We start from the raw sequence: 18153 nt of genomic DNA on the forward strand, positions 1-18153 counted from the left end.
CACAACAAAAGTTTGGGTCACTTATTTAATATACAAAGTCTTTTTTCACAGGGAATTATTTGTTTTCCTTAATTTGTCTTAGTACGCATATTTCACAAAACAGTAAATTGTTAATGCAAGAGAATTAGGAAAAACCAAAAAAAGTACAAATGCTCAATCCCCAAAATTGCACACAGTTAATGTTTTTCATTTGTTTTAATGCAGTTTCAAATGGGCTTTCTTCAGATGTGGAGGAAACACTGCAGCCCAAAAGAACAGTACTTCCTCTCAACTGTATTGATATGTAAAATAGCACCTTTGGGCTGACATGAAAGAAAATTGGTTTCCGTCTTTCTTAATTAAAATGTAAGTCCTGCACAATGATATGACAACTACAATAATGACAATGTTAAGTTTGAAGAGCTCTACTTTGTTCCAAAATATTAATTGGCATGAAAGGAAAGGTGAACTGTGTCAGGCAAATGAAACACTGCCCCACCTCACCTCCATGACAATTAGAATATGTTAGTGATGCCATTGCTCTAATGGTCTAGTTTTCCAGTCAAAATATATAGATGGTTCAGGGACCTTTTGCAAAACAGATTAACTATGCAGCTGTCTCTCTGGGACTGTAATCCCATGAACAGCAGCTCAGGATGAGATTTAATCCTGCAGCATTTAGAAGACTCCTTTACTGTGTACACCTGTCTTCCTTCAGTTTCTCCATTGTTTTATATCCCAAATTGATGGGAACATTTTTGTTTCGTTTGTACTTAAGCTTAATTTCCTTTTGGGCTTCACTTTAAAAAAAAAAAAAATATGGATTGCATTTCTTTACAACTTAATACTTGAGCTTATACAATAAAAGTGACAGATCTTTAAAAAAAAATTAACAGTATAAATGGCAATGGTAATACCACAGTCATGACTATAAAAAGCCAAGGTTTTAGTAGAACTATCAATTTATTCTTCAATTTAAGTCCTTTGTTTCAATTCCATTTTATTTCTTACATAAGCAGGTAAACATGCTTCAAAAAACTGAAGAGCATTCCAGAGAGCAGTTTTTCTTTTTGAAGGGTATATCCAGTCCACAGAAGTATTTTCACAAAGCCACACCCAGTCACTGAAAGGTCAGAGACCATCGCCACACAGTATGAAAGAACACAGTCAACACTAGGTTTTAAATACACAGTTATTTCAGTTGTTTGAACCTTCAGCAGCCATTATGAGAAAACTCTTTAAGAATTTAAATTCGAGAGTTCAGGGTTTATAAAAGAATAGCAGAATAATGCTGACTTTTATGCTGTTAGAGAGCTCTATATTTTGTCATTTCAAGAAAGTCAAAGCCTATTCAAGTTAATTTTGAGAATGTACATGTGGTTTTAAAACGCCGTGTCCTCTTTTACCATTAATACAGTAATGCTTATCTTTATTTTTCATTCTAGTGTTCAGTGTGCCCCTAAATAAACCAGGCCTCATGTGAGCCAATCATCTTCCACTGTGCTATGAGCCATACACTTACCTATCTTTCTAAAGTTTGGGCAGCATTTAAATGATATTTTTGGTGTAAATAATCCTTTCCCTTACAGAGCAGAGGACAGAGAGCTCAACAGTTCTTTGTTTGCTGGTGACGACTTTGTTCCCTCAGGAACTTGTGAAACTGTTGCCGTTGCTAAACCTCAGTAGACATGGATTAGTAAACTGTTTAGGAAACTTAGCAGAAGAAATGAATCACGTTTAGTCCCTTGGGTGAAGTGCCATGGTTAAGTCACCCAAAGCTTCATTATCCATGAATGTATATGTCTTAAACCTTGAAGATGGAAATTAACAAGTTAATACAAAGTCCAGTTTAAGCTTCATATATTTTTAATTACACCACTATGTTTTTATTTGTGCAGAAGTTTTAGTTTAGTTGCCAGTTTAGTTGCCTCAAGTTTTCTGTTTTTTTCCTGTGCCTTCATTCAACAAGTTTTAAGAAAAATGAGCTTTAAAAAACCTCTTGTTTGCTGCCCGACTGACACTTTGACGTTTTTCTCTTGTATATACAGGAACACACACACACCACATGCACACACAAAGTTGACGCTGTTGACCTTTGCTGTATTTCTAAGAACTGGTACTATTTGGACTCAGTGTCAGCCACTACTAATATAATATCATCCTTCTCGTCAGTAAAAGGCTATTTCTCTTTCCTTTTTCCTACGGTAACCTGTGAGGAAGAAGCACACTGACAATTACAAAGTACATCAATGTGATACCCAGATTTGTGCAATGCGGAACCCATGCTTTGGTTCTATGCCATCATGGTTGCCTTTTCACAATAATAACAACAGCTAGCAAAGATAAATCACCTTGTTTCATGTAAGACATCTCTCTTTGACAGGCCACTATATTTATAATCATTAATCTAGCTCACTGCAGTATTCACGCTTCAGGTTTACATGAATATGCAAAGAATATAATAATCAACTCATCTGTCAAACCTAAACAACTCAATTTATTACTTATCACAGAATGTTGAATGTTTTTGCTTCCCAGTTGAGCAAGGGAAATACTGTCAGCTCTTTAAAATACAGGCTAAATGCTTGGTCATAACTACTCATCTGTCAAGTTGACACCTTATGTGGATTTAAGAAAGTACATTTGACTTAAATTTTTATTTCCCCTATTATAAGTGCTTCATAGTAGCAAATAAGTTAATTTCAAAACTTTGTCATGGGTAGATTGCTTTATAGTTTTTTTACCCTTTAAAAAATAATGACTTTATCTAACTCTTATTAAGATACTTCATTTGATTAGTGCTTTGTAAAGTAACATTTGTGATACTTTGAATAAAAGAATGAAGTGCTGTTTTGAAAGATTCAACTTTTAAAACAGGCTTTGTCTCTAATTTTAGGGCTGCTCTGTCCAATACAGTGGATTTGAATTGAGATTCCCTGTAAGGATGAAATGCATACTGGATTTGGAAGCCTTGGTTCATAAAAGGAGATGTAAAATAACTCAACAATTTTTTATAATGATGACATTGAAGTGATAACTTGGGTATATAATGCTAAATAAAACATTATCGAAATTCACCTATGTATTTTTGCTTTTTCTAATGGTGCTACTAGAAGATTTTAAATTTACGTATGTAGCCAGCCTTTGTGGCTCACATTACATTTCTGTTGGACAGTGCTGTTTCAGAGGGTCCAAGTGGAGTATACAACGCTTCTGGGTATTTAACAGAGCTAATTAAATCCCAAAATATTTTGAAAATCTACTCTTCATGATTTAAACATAATTTCAAGTATTAATATCTTCAAATGTGTCTTGCATCTATTTTAAAAACATACACCTGTCAAAACAAACTGTACTCCACTACAGCCATAAAACCTGTTAGCCGTCAAAGTATGAATATCAAAATATGCATCTTCCAAGTTTGTGTCTGATGTGCCTTAGGGATAATGCAGACAATTTCAAGCTTAAACCCAGATACGTTTGTCATTTCCAGATGAGAGAGTTAGCATCATGAGGCCCTAGAAGAAACGCACGTTCAACTCAAGTCCTTATTCTGGAACTTTCCCTGCTACTGTGAAGACTCATGGGTCTGTCCACTCAGGCTTTCCGCATTGCCTAAAAGCATCCCTTGCGCCAGTGGTTAATTGTCCCAGAAATCATTTTCCAGCTAACTTCCACATTTCCTCTTTACACTTGAGACTGTTTCATGGGATCCTGGTCATTTGGTGTTTTCTTCTTTCCTTTTGAGCAAAGTAAGAACAAATGGGTCAGAAAGCGGAGAGAAGATAGAGGGTGACTACTCAGGATCGCTTCTGTCATCTGTAGTGACAGGCTGGACTCTGGGTGGCAGGCCTCCGCTGGCCCCGTCACACGGGTATGAGCTCAGTGGGGCCGGCCTCCGCGGGTTGCCGTGCGGTGGGCCCTGTCTGCAACGCGGGCACCGCCCCAGCGTCCTTGGTGTCCATGCTCACGGTGCAAGAGCGGTTCTTCTCCGCCCTCTTGGCTGTGTCCGGGCAGTTCTGCACGAAGATCACGCGGTTGTAGGCCTTCAGCCTGCGCCACAGCTGCACGTAGACCTTGCACTGTACATACATGAAGACCAGACCTCCTGTGAAGCCGATGGCCACCACAACCAGCTTTGTCCAAAATGGCCATTCGAGGACACCTTTCAAAGAAAAGAGAATGTTATCACTGAGTCATTATTGATAGATTTGATTATTTTTCCCCCTATGGTTCCTTCAAAGGACCATGCTGTTGTTTAGTTGCTAAGTTGTGTCCGAATCTTTTTGTGACCCCATGGACTATATAGTCCACCAGGCTCTCCTATGCATGGGATTTCCCAGGCAGTACTAGAGTTGGCAGCCATTTCCTTCTCCAGGGGATCTTCCCAACCCAGGGATCGAACCCATGTCTCCTACATTGCAGGTGGATTCTTTACCACTGAGCCACCGGGAAGCCCTTAAAGGATTATGCCCGCTTGTTAACATAAATCAGAAATATATTGTTAACAACTAGTAATAATAACAAAAACTACTTAATTGCTTTAAGTATTCTCAAAGTATTGCTAAAATTGCACATGACTTCTCTCACCTACCACTAATGTCTCATTCCTCTTACCATCAAGAACCTACTGTGATCATCAGATACTACACTGGATTTTGATACTTGACTTCAGCACTTATTGTTTACAGTGAAATCTTTAAGGAAGGATAGTGTACATACTGAGTGAAAGAATCAGACTTAATGCTCTTAAGGTAACAGAAGCTGTGTGTGGGACTGTACCTACAGGCCCCCGCCCCCACCTGCATTACCTTAAAAAAAAAAAAAAAAAAAAAAAAAGCGAGAGACACAGAAGCTGCTACATCTCACCAGAAAGAAGAAATTCCTGGGTACAGACATGCATAAGATTTAGGGTTTCAGTCATTTGTTTTATACATCTTATATTTTGTAACTGAGAACCATCTCTTTCTTAGGCATCAATGTTTTATCTTAATTTCCATCATCATAACTAGAAATGAACTTTCTTTCACAAAGAGTTTGCTGTAACAGTATTTAGGCCATGCATGATTATAAGTGTGTAATAAATGATGGTCAGGAGAGCACATCTTGCCAACATTAGAATGGTGTGGAGGATATATCTGCCTTCAGTCGTGTGAGAGGCTGTCAAATAGAAGGGTGGTTGGAAACCACAGTCTAGGGGATCAGACTTCATTTACCTGTAACAGTGAGTAGAGTTACAGGAAGCATCCTGCATATAATAATTACATATACTTTCAAAACGGACACTCTGCCTTGTTTGCCTCACACTGACGGGTTTGCCTTGTTCTTCACTCATGTCTGTGCCAGGAGAACAGACTTGAGTCAGTGAATCTGGGCACCAGCATCTCCCGGCTGGGCAGGGGAGGGTGTAATTGTGTTCCCTGGGCCACTGGGCAGTGTCTAGAGAGGATTGTTCCACCTGGTAACACTTGAGCAGGTGAAGGGTTGTTGAATCATGCGAATACACCGGGATTCTTGGCCCCCGGAGGAGAAGAATTCAATCTGGGGCCAGAGACGAGGCTTGATCGCTCAGAGCTTTTGTGTAATAAAGTTTTATTAAAGTATAAAGGAGATAGAGAAAGCTTCTGACATAGGCATCAGAAGGGGGCAGAAAGAGTACCCGCTTGCTAGTGTTAACAATGAAGTTATATAATCCAAAGAATATCTGGAGGTTGTAAAGACCTCATCAGACCTACTCCCATAATTTACATTTTAAGATAACAATGTCCTCAGGCAAGATACGTCCTTGTAAAGACCAGGTCTACTCCCATAATTAACATTTTAAGATAACAGAAGGTTGAATCCAAAGACTGTCCTTAGGCAGGATACATTATTGTTATATAATCCTAAGGAATGTGGAGAAAGAAAAAAAGTTTGTCCTTTCTTCCTTGTTGAGAATTCCAGACCCCTCTCTCCTTGGGGACCCCTAGACTCCTTATCAACCTGCCTAGGAAACGACTCTCTCACAGGTGCTGCTGACTTAGTAAGTCGAGGTCTGTAATGCTGCTCTGTCAACAGCCTGCAATGTGTAGCACAGCAAGTAGTTTACCTAGTCCCAAATGTCAGTGCTGCTGAGGCTGAGAAGCCCTGTTGCAGAAGATGATCACTTACGCTTCTTTATTTGGAAATTTGCAGGGAAGATTCAGTATACAAATTAAACATCTTGGAGTTCTTTAAATTTAGAAGGATTTTTGCTCTCAGCTGTTCCATTGAGCAGTAGTCTCCTTGTTTAGAAAAATGTTAACCACAGGCAAGCTGTAGATTAAATGTGCTTTGTCTCATTTTTAGGGAAATCCCCATGCATGACATCTCACTTTCCCTCTGATTTCTATTCACACTGAAAGTTAAAACTGCTTGGATATTTTCCCCTCTGAGCCTCTGCCCATGATATTTCTTTTCTCAGGATTTTGCTTCTCCATTTCTGTGTGTCTACCTATCCCACAAACCTGAATGGGAAATCATTTCCACCCGGAAATAGATGTGCTCACTCTTTCACGTTATTTCTTACACGTGTGGCCTGAGTCACTGACGTGAGTTATTCTCTGTGATGCCATTATCTTGACACATGCAAGATCTGCGTCTTCTTGGTCTGTGTTTTTCACACTGCCTTGCTCAGTAGACATTTCAAGGATGAATGAACATTCTAATGATCAAAGTTCTGACTTTGACAGCTGTGCCTCAATCTTTCCAATATAACCAAAAGTGACAGCCTTTCTTCCCTTGCAAGTGAAGGGGCACTACTGATGGACAGGCTGAAGAAGACTCCATTCTTGCCCCACCTCTCCTCCCAGACCCAGTGGCCAGAGTCCATGACGTGCCTGAGAGTCAGGGTCAGGAGTAACCAGCTCCCAGACCTTGGAGACCCTGACCCCGGTACTTTTCCTTCACAAGGTATCTCTGAATCTATTTCCTCTACTCAGGTCATTCTTCCTTTTTACTTTCCTGGGGAGTCAAAGCTCCCATAATTTCTCTAGACAAACTTTAGAGTACAGAGTATCCCCCACCCCAGAGCCAAAGCCATTTGAGTGCAAACCCATTGTCCAGATGGCCACCTTCTTTCAGAGACAGCTGATTTTTCTCTTTGCCTTTTACTAAGTGGGCAGGATTTTTGTTTCCTTTAAAAACTATTGATATTATTGAGCAATTATAGGATTTTATCTTTAAAAACTCATGATAAGGATATCTTAAGAGAAGATGCCAAAATGGGGCTAAATGGATTTTTTGATGTTGTTTTCATTGGTGAGATGCATTTGCTTCTTTTTATTGAGAGGCAGCACACTGTCTTCCCATTCAGTTGTGTTGGGCTAGTCAGTTCTATGCTGTTTTCTGTGAAAAGGAAAGACTGTACACAGTAAGGAAGGGTGGAGGTGAAGAAGGGAAGCTCAGAGTGGACCCCTTGTGTAACCCAAAGAATTCTTTGAAGCTGGAGCATGTACTCAAAATTGTCAAGAGCACAAAGTTGACCCTACTTGCCAGTCCAGAAGAGGAATCTGGAAAATCCAGCTTCAAACAATTCAACCATCTCTTCTTTACTCTGAAGTTCAAGGATTTATGATTTATCTCTACTTCCACCTTTGTGCTTGAGATCTTTCTTCAGGAGTTCCTGGAGACTTAGGAATCAACTCTCTGCCCATCTTGACCTCTTAAGTATTGATAGGAGATGATGCCTGGAAATTCTTGAGCAAGAATTGGAGGAGCAGATATTCTGTGAACCATCATTTTCTAAGGAAATGGGAATCTTGCCCTTCAGATACCTTCAATCAGTTCATTTGCTTTCCATATCATCATGTCAATCTTACAAGAATGGGCAATAAACTCTCAAGTCATAAAATACACACTTGTCAAAATAACTTCTTTCACCATTTTGATAATTGCATATTTGTGACATGATACTTGAAGGCTGCAACAACATCCACGCCATCCCAAAACAATAGACATGCCAGTCGGTTTTCCAGGAAAGACTTTAGATTTGTCCTGTGATATGGCATTGAAGACTTCACAAATTAGACTTAGATGAACCAAAACGCTGCATTCTGCCTGAAAGTGCAGTGCTACCAGAACCATAGAAATCAGTACACAGTTTTGTAAAGAAACTGGTATTTGAAGAGCAAGTAAAAGCACTTCAGACAAAGAAAAGTACATTGACCATTCAGCTCATCATATGTTCTGTATCTAAGGTGAGATTTTTCTAGCAAGCCAGAGAGGGAAACTAGGAAGTCCAGGTAAAAATAACTGTATTTACAGAGATTGAACGAAGGAGTAAACATGATGGAAGAGTAAAATCTGTAATTTTTTTTTTTTTTTTTGCATAAAAAAATTGCCCAGATCTTCCTCACTGCATCTTCCAATGAGGCAGGATCAGAAGACAGGTTGGGTTGGAGGGCATTTACCCTCAGGAACCTAAGACTAGAGTTTTTCCACCAACAGGATCACTGCCACCGACTGTCTCTTTCATCTCCTTTACAGTCACCATTTCCTTATTTTCACTCTCAGAAGCCCCCCTTTTCCTGGCTAAGAAACAACCAGATTCCAAATAACCCATACTCATATTCAATTTCTTTACAAATCAGATCTTACTAAGATTTCCTTTATTATGGTTAATGGCTTCACAAAGGGTGTTTCCTTCAAGAATGAAGGGATTTTGCACAGGGAAATAGCCCATTTCACATATTTACAGTCTTCTCCTTAACTAGTTTTAATGGTAATACTGACTGTGAATAAACATGGATGATACATGTGCAGTATTTGTATAAACACTTTGTTTCAATTTATCTGATAATTTATCAATTATCAATGAGCAAGGTCAAGCTCATTATGTTTTTGAGAAACAAATCCTAGAAAGAAACATTGGAGGATAGTCAGTCCAACTTAGTCAACAAATGAGAAAAAGTAAGCTTTAGAGTGATTATTTTATTCATGATAACTAGTCCATGACCAAGTCAGAAGTAGACTGTGGCAGGGCCTTCCAATCATTAGCCCAAGTAGGCGTTTACCACTTTGAGGTCATTAACAAAACAGCATGTATAGTTCTGTTAAAAAGGTATGTTTAAACAACAGTGCCGAAAAGGAAAATATTATATGGATGGCAGGGAAGTGATTTTTAAGATGCTCTCAAAGCAGATGTTAACAGCCAGCAGGGAGGTGCAGTCCAACCCTGGATGTTCTTGGAGGCTTGTGAGGGAGTCAGATGTAAACAAAATCAATTTGCTACACTACTCCCTCATTTCTATGCATTTAAATGGTCCTGGAGCAGCCTTAACTCTCCACCTACAGTCTCTTTCATAGATAACGTGAATTTTCTTGGCCTTATTTTTGTGATTTGTTTTCAGCACACAGATAGTAGTACCCTGAAGCATTCTTCTAGAATATGTAAAGATAAGGCAGGGGGAGTAATTGTTCCCCCAAATTAGAGTTGACAACATGGATAATTTAGGATATTAAAGTTTCAAGTACCATGTATTTTTGTTTTTGCCTTTTTCATCACAGGAAATAGAAAGAGAGGAATCTGGAGCATGATGCATATTTAAGCTAAAAGGACAGTCACTCAACATACAAAAGACTTTTTCCTGACAGTCTTGTTATTACAGCTCAGAAGATGTTGTTGTTTTATATTCAACTTCCATTCTGGTTAAAGAAAGGCAATTTGTTCCTCTTCAAAGGTTTTTGAAGGTTTTCAAGATGGATTTTAAGTATTTTGACTTTTAAATTATGCAGTTTTTTTCCCCAAAACTTTAAAAGCCAGTTCAGGATCAGTTCTCACAGTTCCAAAGCCAAAGGAAGATTAATAACAACTCACAAAGATGTCTACACCACCTGATAATGTGCACTTTAGGAAGTCAGGCGTTACATACAATTTGAACACAAATACAGAGAGCCTTTTACAAAAAAAAAACAAAAAAACTTTTACAAAAGTCACCTCAGTCCCACTTGAAATTACTGTCCCTCTAGCTAGTGACTCTGTAGGAATAACTACGGAGTCTGGTTCATGATAAAGATCTTGCTTCCTAATTCAAAAAATCTGAACACCAAAGATAAAAGTTATCTCATTTTCACTTGCTTTTAAGAAACTGAAAATAATGTTTACAAGTATATGGTAGACAACTGACCTTATATACCATGTGTATAAATATTGATAGATACAGGTGTTGGAAAGCTGATCTTTGATTACCATGCAGCATTTTCTGTTGGGAAATAATGGCTGATAACCCTGGGTGATAGTCCACTGGAGACTGTGGGATGAAATCCTGCATCTACCCAGAACTGAGAAAAGGAAAAAATATTTTGCAGAAAAAGTCTAAAGAAAAGAAAAAAAGTAGAAAAGCTTGTATACAAAGAATTCACCCTCCTACATTGACTGGCTCCCTTGCTGGTCTCCAGATACAGCGCTCAGCACCTGGGCTGTGCTGGTGAGCAAGACAGACATGGCCTGACCCGGTCAAAACTCAGACTATTAAAAGCGCAATCACAACAGGGTGTGGGAAGTCTCCTGGGGGCAGAGTTTCTCAGCCTGACTGCACAAGAGGATCACGTAAGGGCTAATTATGTGTAAACCTCTGGGAATAGAGCTCGACGCTTTGTGGTGGTGCAGATGGTGCACAGGTGATTCGATGGGCAGCCAGGCTGGGGTGGTACAGGATGCGCAGGAGCACGTGTTCCCCATGCTCAGAGAGCCCACACCTTGCTGGGCTCCACCCTCAGAATCTCTGAGTCACAGGCCCAGGGTGGGGAGAGGCAGGAGTCTGCCTTTCTAACAAGCACTCAGGTGACGTTCATGCTGTGGGCTTGGGGACCACATTTTGAGAGTTGCTGAGGTAGTAGCAGTTATTCTATCTCAGGGAGCTGATCTGGGTTTCTGGGAGGGAGTGAAATTTAAGGACAAGGAAGTGTGTGATGACACATGAGCATGAGAATTGGTGTGCAGGGTGGACACGAAAAGCTGGGAGGAAATGTGTCCCCAAGACAGAGGAGCAGAGCAGGGTCTGGGAGCAGGTCTGGGGGTGAAACAGTGTTCAGCAAGGCTGGCTTCATCCAGGCCATGGGGTCAGCATAGCTCCTTCCCAGAATCCAGGGTGTGTTTTGAGAATCATGGATAAACAGGGACAGAATGTGGTCAGATTTATGTTTTGAACTTGCTGTGATTATGTTTCTGGACATGTATTGAAGGTGGGCAAACTAGAGAAAGTCTTGCAAGGAGCAGTTGCAGTCTTCGAGTAAAAGAGATGCTACTACATGGGTGGTAGCAGTGAGGAGGGAGAGAAACCAACAGATTTCAGAGGCTTGTGGGGCAGACTAAATAAATAGGACTTGGTGATTGATGTAAACTGGAAGTGAAGGGGAGGAGACGGCAATGAAAGCTGGGTTGCATTTTGTTAGTGAGGGTTAGCAGTGTCTTTTGGAGAAGGCGATGGCACCCCACTCCAGTACTCTTGCCTGGAAAATCCCATGGGTGGAGGAGCCTTGTGGGCTGCAGTCCATGGGGTCGCACAGAGTCGGACACGACTGAAGTGACTTAGCAGCAGCAGCAGCAGTGTCTTTGCCATAGTGGTCAGAGTGGGAAGTGGTGGAAGGGTTAGGAGATTGGACACACTAGTCTGGGTGCCTGGGAGACCTTTAAATGGATAAGTCGGGAGGCAGGCAGATGTCTGGTTGGAGATTAGGGGAAGGGCATTACCAGCGTAGAAACAACATCTGGGGACAAAAGGACACCCAGGAGGACTCAAGAGGGACAAAAACAGGAGACATGGGTCACGGGAAATAAACAAACACTATCCGCTCACATGTGTCAGAAGTGGGATTGAATAAATGAGTTAAGAGAGAATTTCTGAGCAATCTGCATGTGGATGACATGAGAGTCATCCTGTTCATCTCCTTCCCCTTCCTTGTGGCTGGGGGACCCCAGGGGGAGCCCCACAGGCTGCGACAGTGGACCCTGAGTCAGACTTCAGGCCAGCTTCTGTCCAGCTGCAGGTCTGCTCTGGCCCACGAGGAAGCCCTCCGTCCCTGAGGCCGGGGGCTGGGGAAGGCGAGGTGGTGCAGGGACGGAGCGCGCCTCTGTTCTAGCACACACACACAACTGCAAGGTCTGCAGCATGGCCAGTGCCAGCAACCATGGAGGACATGGGCTTAAATAAATTTTCTCTGAGGGGAGCGATGGGGAGAAAGGATAGTTAGGGAGTTTGGGAAAGTCACATACACACTGCTATATTTAAAATGGATAACCAACAAGGACTCATTGTATATCACAGGGAACTCTGTTCAGTGTTTCGTGGCACCCTGGGTGGGAGGGGAATTGGGGGGAGAATGGATACATGTATATGTATGGCTGAGTATCTTTTCTGTCCACCTGAAACTATCACAACATTGTTAATCATCTATATATTCCCAATATAAAATTAAAAGTTCAAAGAAATGTCTGAAGCTTCCCAGGTGGCCCTAGTGGTAAAGAAGCTGCCTTCCAATGCAGGAAGCATAAAAGACTTCCATGTCTGGTTTGGGAAGATCTCCTGGAGGAGGAAATGGCAACCCACTCCAATATTCTTGCCTGGAGAGTCCCATGAGCAGAGGAGCCTGGTGGGTTATGGTCCATGGGGTCACAAAGAGTCAGTCACAACTGAAGTGACAGCACACACAAAAAAATGTCTACTCTGACTTAGTAGAGATATGATAGATATTTTAAAGTCCATCATATCTGAAACAACACAGCTCTAAACAACGTAGTTTAATATAAATTGTATACACATGAGTTAACACTGATGTACAAAATACCACCCCCCATTTGTCCTCTGACCCAGCATGTCCCTGCCCGCCCCCTGCCCTGCCAATTCCCTGCAGCACACACACTCTGGCTACACACCCCACCTCCCGGGGGCTCTGGGGTCCTGGTCCTTTCGATCTCAGCCCTGTTCTGATGAGAAGCAGCACCAGGAGCACAAGAAGGGGACTCCTTTTCCCCTTTGGGCCCAGACAGAGAAACACAGAAGAAAGAAACCTCTCCTTTTAAAGATTCCTTTCCTCCTTCCTTCCTACTCCTACTGCCTCTCATCTTTTTCTCTGTCACTTCTTTTTTTGAAGGAGGCGCAAACTTACAGCGCTATCATCTGAACACCATCTCCTTCCAAATTCACCCCTGGTTTTACATATGATATACATATCTCCCCCTGGAGGGGGCTGGGGAGCATCCCTCAGTCTTTTACCAGCTATGATTTAGGCTACCGGCTAAAGCCAACAGAGCCTGTTGAGAAACAGAACTGGGTCCCTTCACAGGTGAAGATAAGCAAGTTATTTCTGCTCCTGTTTTGAACGACCTAACCATTTAAAATGTTAGACTATGCTGCAATGATTTTAAAACATCTTTCCTCAGACTTGATATCATCCTTCACTATCAAACTTAGTGTGGTAAAAATGTCAAACTGTAGTGTTAACCCACTCTATAAGATTATAGTGTGCTAATTAATGGGCTGTAACACAGTCTCTACTAACTGCCCTCTTATTCGTGTGTTACAAGAAGCCATGAATAGATTGAATTAAATAAAAGGAAAAACATTCTATTTTTACAGTTGTTTGTCTTTTCACACGGGGCAGAATCTGATCTTTATCAGCTCCTGAATAGCTTAAAGTGGTGTGTGGCATCTATGGATTTCTCCCCTGGTAAGGTGGACTTGATAAATCTTACTTTGGTCAGTGCTTTACGGTCAGAGTATTCATCAGTTAGGGAGCTGGAGGAGACTCAGCTGCCGGTACAGGTGCTGCTATGCACAGGTGCTCTGGGAAACAGCTCCACTGCACACACTTGGGTGATGTCCCAGGATTCAAGCCAGAAAGAGAAAGGAGACAAACTCTTACCGTTATCATTACCCTGCTTGATCTCCTCTGCCGTCCGATCTATCAGCACATACAAGGACCAGACCACGCAGGTGATGGCAATGACGTGGAAAGTGACAGAGCAGAAGATTTTCCTCCTTTCGCTTGTGGTCATCTGCAATTTCTCCCACTGCAATCACAAACCAATTACACACAATTGAATCTCCAACCAGGAAATTTTGCTCCCCATTTATATCCCAGGCCTAGGTCATGAATGGAGAGAAACCATTACATAGTTGCCATTTTAGATGACACTAAAATATTCAAACAAATCTTCATGTTTGGAAAGATCTACAATCATAAACTGTGGAGTTATAACTTAAAAAGTACATAGTAAAACAAAAACAAAAATATTTTCCTATTCTCCAAATAAGTAGTTCCTTGTAGTTTCCTTTTCTGTAACAGGAAGGGGACAATTTTAATATTATACAATTTTCAAAAACATTTCAGCTCAAGTTCCTATATTTTCTGTGGCCCTAGGTTATAAGCAGTCATACATAGTCTCCCCTTAGATAGTACATACCCTGACACAGTGTTGCACTCTCTTTTTTAAATTGGAGTATAGTTGCTTTACAATGTTGTTAGTTTCTGCTGCACAAGGAAGTGCATCAGTTGTATGTATACATTGATCGCCTTCCTCTGGGACCTCTCTCCCCCTTCCGCGTCTCATCCCACCCCTGTGGGTCATCATGGAGCCCTGACTTGAGCTCCCTGTGGTGCATAGCAGCTCCCCACTAGCTGTTTGACACACGGTAGCGTATATGTGCTAGTTCCAATCTCCCAATCCATCCCACCCTGCCACCATGCCCACAGCTCCAGTCTGTGCGTCTGGGTCTCCATTCCTGCCCTGCATGTGGGCTCATCTGTTCCTTTCTTCTAGATTCCACATATACCCCAATATTCACTGTAGCACTGTTTACAATATCCAGGATATGGAAGCAAGCTAAATGTCCACAGACAAATTAATGGATAAAAAAGATGTGGTACATCTATACAATGAAATATTACTCAGCCACAACAGGGAACTAAATTGGGTCATTTGGACCTAGAGTCATTTGGGTCATTTGGACCTAACATGGACCTAGAGTCTGTTATACAAAGGGAAGTAAGTTAGAAAGAGAAAAGCAAATATCATATATTAATGCATGTGAATGTTGCATTCTTAAGTGTGTAAATTTACCAAGTATTTGAATGGCTGAATTTTATCTATGAGAGAGTCAACATCTGTCACAACTCTCCTCCTAGAAGACAAATTTTATCCTCCAAGCAATGGAAGAAAATCGGCTGCAGCCCCTTTCAGCACAGTCTTGCTTTTCTGCTGCCACCATTGTCACAGTTGCTGTCCCTGAGGCGCACCCCTCAGAAAGTCGAGGGCCGTTTCTTAGTCAGTGAGAGGGGGAGGGCTGCCACTTTTATAGCAGGAAGGAAGTCAAGGCGTATATGAAGGAACATGTCCATGATTTATTTTGAAGTAACAGGCCATCAGATGACATTTTTACTATCAAACAACATTTTAATGCCTTGACAGTTACAGTATCACTTCATTACCATGTTAGGATTTGATCTTTACTTTTCTTCACATATTTCTATAGGAAAATCAAATCATTATGATCTTATTAGACCATGATTTTTTATTTTATTTTATTTATTTTTTAGCAACTCATGATTGTTTGCATTGTTTTTTAAAAAATTGAAGTATAGTTGATTTACATTGTTGTGTTAGATATAAGCAAACTAATTCAGATATATATATATGCATATTATATATATTATATTTAATATATATTCTTTTTCAGATTCTTCCTATTATAGGTTATTATGAAATATTGAGTATAGTTCCCTGTGCTATACAGTAAGTCCTTGTTGATTATTTATTGTATATATAGTAGTGTGTATATATTACTCCAAAACTCCTAATTTATTCTCGCCTCCTCTTTCCTCTTTGGTAACTATAAAATTAATTTCTATGTCTATGAGTCTATTTCTGTTTTGTAAATAGGATCATTCATATCATTTTTTAGATACTACATATAAGTGATATCATATGGTATTTATCTTTCTCTGACTTCACTTAGTATGATAACTCTAGTTCCATTTATGTTACTGCAAATGGCATTATTACATTCTTTTTATGGCTGAGCAGTATTCCATGTATACAGAATATTTCCATATATATATATGTATATATATATATATTTATGTCACATCTTTATTCATCTCTCTGTTGATGGGCATTTAGGTTGTTTTCATATCTTGGCTATTGCAAATAGTGCTGCTATGAATCCTTACATTTTTTATTTATTATGTTCTTCCTAAAGCAGAATCCTTAGACCTTCACAGTCACACTCCTTGCCCGGCCCACCTTGCACGTCATAAAGCCCCATAAAGCCCTGAATCTGCCACCAGCTCTGAGACACGAGTGAGCCTCAGTCTCTCCAGGCCCAGGTGACTCATCCCCCTCAGAGGCAGAGAGGGGTGGGGAGACACGATTCTCTCCTTTTCCTTTACGAACAGATTAAGCCCGTGAGGGCTGGCACCATGCTAGGTAGGTAAAGCTGCTTTCCCACCTTCCTGGCAGAGGTGACATGGACTGTTTCCTATGAGTGAGAGGTGAGTGGCTATCTACTGGGATGCTGAGTTTTTGCCCTCCTGACACAGGAATTGCCCCTTTCTCCTACATTTTCTTTTCTTTGCTGCCTGGAATTCCCAATTAATGATAGACGTCCTAATAGTCATCTTGCAACCTTGAGAAAAACTCTTGAGAATTAGAGAGACCTCAGCCCATCAGCCACAGCTCACCTCTGGCTGCCACACATATGTGAGGGAAATAAAGTCCTGTCTGAGCCACTACTTCTCAGGATCCTGCTCCTCACTGTCAAGTGCAATTCCTGACAGAAGCAAATGAAACCTCCTGACTTCCCTTCCGGTCTCTGAACATCAATGTCATATGACCATATGTTTGTGACCACATGGACTGTAGCCCGCCAGGCTCCTCTGTCCATGGGATTTTCCAGGCAAGAATACTGGAGTGAGTTGCCATTTCCTTCTCTAGGGGAATCTTCCCAAGCCAGGGACTGAACCAAAGTCTTCTGCATCTCAGGCAGATTCTTTACCACTCAGCCAGCTGGGAAGCCCATTCCTCTCTTACTGGCCAGTTAGTCATCACAGCATTTCCCATTCAGGGTCTGTTAGAGCCAGTTAACCTAATCTTGGACTCCTCATCAAACTATATTTTCTTTATTATTCTAAGTAAGTAATGGAGTAATCTTAGTAATGAAACTAGGGGAAATCTAAATGCTTCAATCTATCTATAGAATCTATTTTTAATTAATCAGCATTGAAATGAGAAGATTTCAGGTCTTTTTATCATAACTTCACATCACAGGTGTGAAAGATTGTTTTTGAAATTTCATTGTGTTATTTTATTGATTTATTGTGATATTAATCTAAATATTGTGTGATTATGGACTAGAACGTTATTCATTTGGGAACAGCATTTCGTGATTTAATAACTATTTCTTGGATTACCTCAGTATTTAATATAAAAAGATAAGAAGTGCGGGATGGTGCACAAGGGCAGCTTTATATGTTCAAATTTCCTTAAATGTTTCAAGTGTTCCAATACCTTCAGTAACAAAATATTCATAACAAATCAACCTTCCGTTGTAAAGTTGGCTTTGAGTGGGGGGAAAAAAAACGCTTAAAAAGTGGGTCTTTTTTTAATCTAAGGAGCGTTTTGATGAAGTGGTTGAAAAGCATTCTTCAAAACTAATCAGCCTCAGTAGAAAAACATCAGAGGGCTGACAGGTATAAACCAAACTCCTTTTAGTTCTAGACAATAGTAGCTCTGAAGCTGTCACTTCCTAATCTCAGCAGCGTTTTAAGGAGAAGTGGAGTGTAAAAGGACCATCAAACGTTGCTATTATATTTTCCTTTATAAATCCTCACAGCGACCACCCAGGAATTCTCCAGACAGCACACGACTAAACGCGATACCACGGCGCCCTCTTCCTGACGGTCACGTCACTGCATGCGGTACCCAGCTCAAGGCATCAACAGAAATTTAATCCATTTCTTGAAATGTTCATCCATCCACATCTTCGAATTTTCAAGTATATATATTTGGACTGAATACGTTTTGCAAGCCGCCACAGTGAGAAGTGGATCAAGAAGGCAAGGACAGAAATCTTATGTTAACAAACTTGTCAGGAAAGGGCAAATACTAATTTATTATTTAAGAAGCTGAAATTCAATACCAGTTCACAAAAGATTTGA

General features: G+C 40.6%; 1 protein-coding gene across 2 annotated transcripts in view; it reads right to left on the reverse strand.

Annotated features, from left to right (window-relative positions):
• Positions 1 to 786: 786 nt before the first annotated feature.
• The window catches only part of MARCHF1 (membrane associated ring-CH-type finger 1), a 479021-nt gene continuing 461654 nt past the window's right edge, over positions 787 to 18153 (reverse strand). For both annotated transcript variants that reach the window (XM_070371927.1, XM_070371928.1), the window contains 2 exons: positions 13861 to 14008; positions 787 to 4144 (listed from right to left, as the gene is read on the reverse strand). In XM_070371927.1, the coding sequence (XP_070228028.1) occupies positions 3846 to 4144; positions 13861 to 14008 (447 nt within the window). In that variant the 3' untranslated portion in view covers positions 787 to 3845. The remainder of the gene's footprint in view (positions 4145 to 13860; positions 14009 to 18153) is intronic.

Source organism: Bos mutus, chromosome 6 (genome assembly GCF_027580195.1).
Source record: "Bos mutus isolate GX-2022 chromosome 6, NWIPB_WYAK_1.1, whole genome shotgun sequence".
NCBI classification, from domain to species: domain Eukaryota; kingdom Metazoa; phylum Chordata; class Mammalia; order Artiodactyla; family Bovidae; genus Bos; species Bos mutus.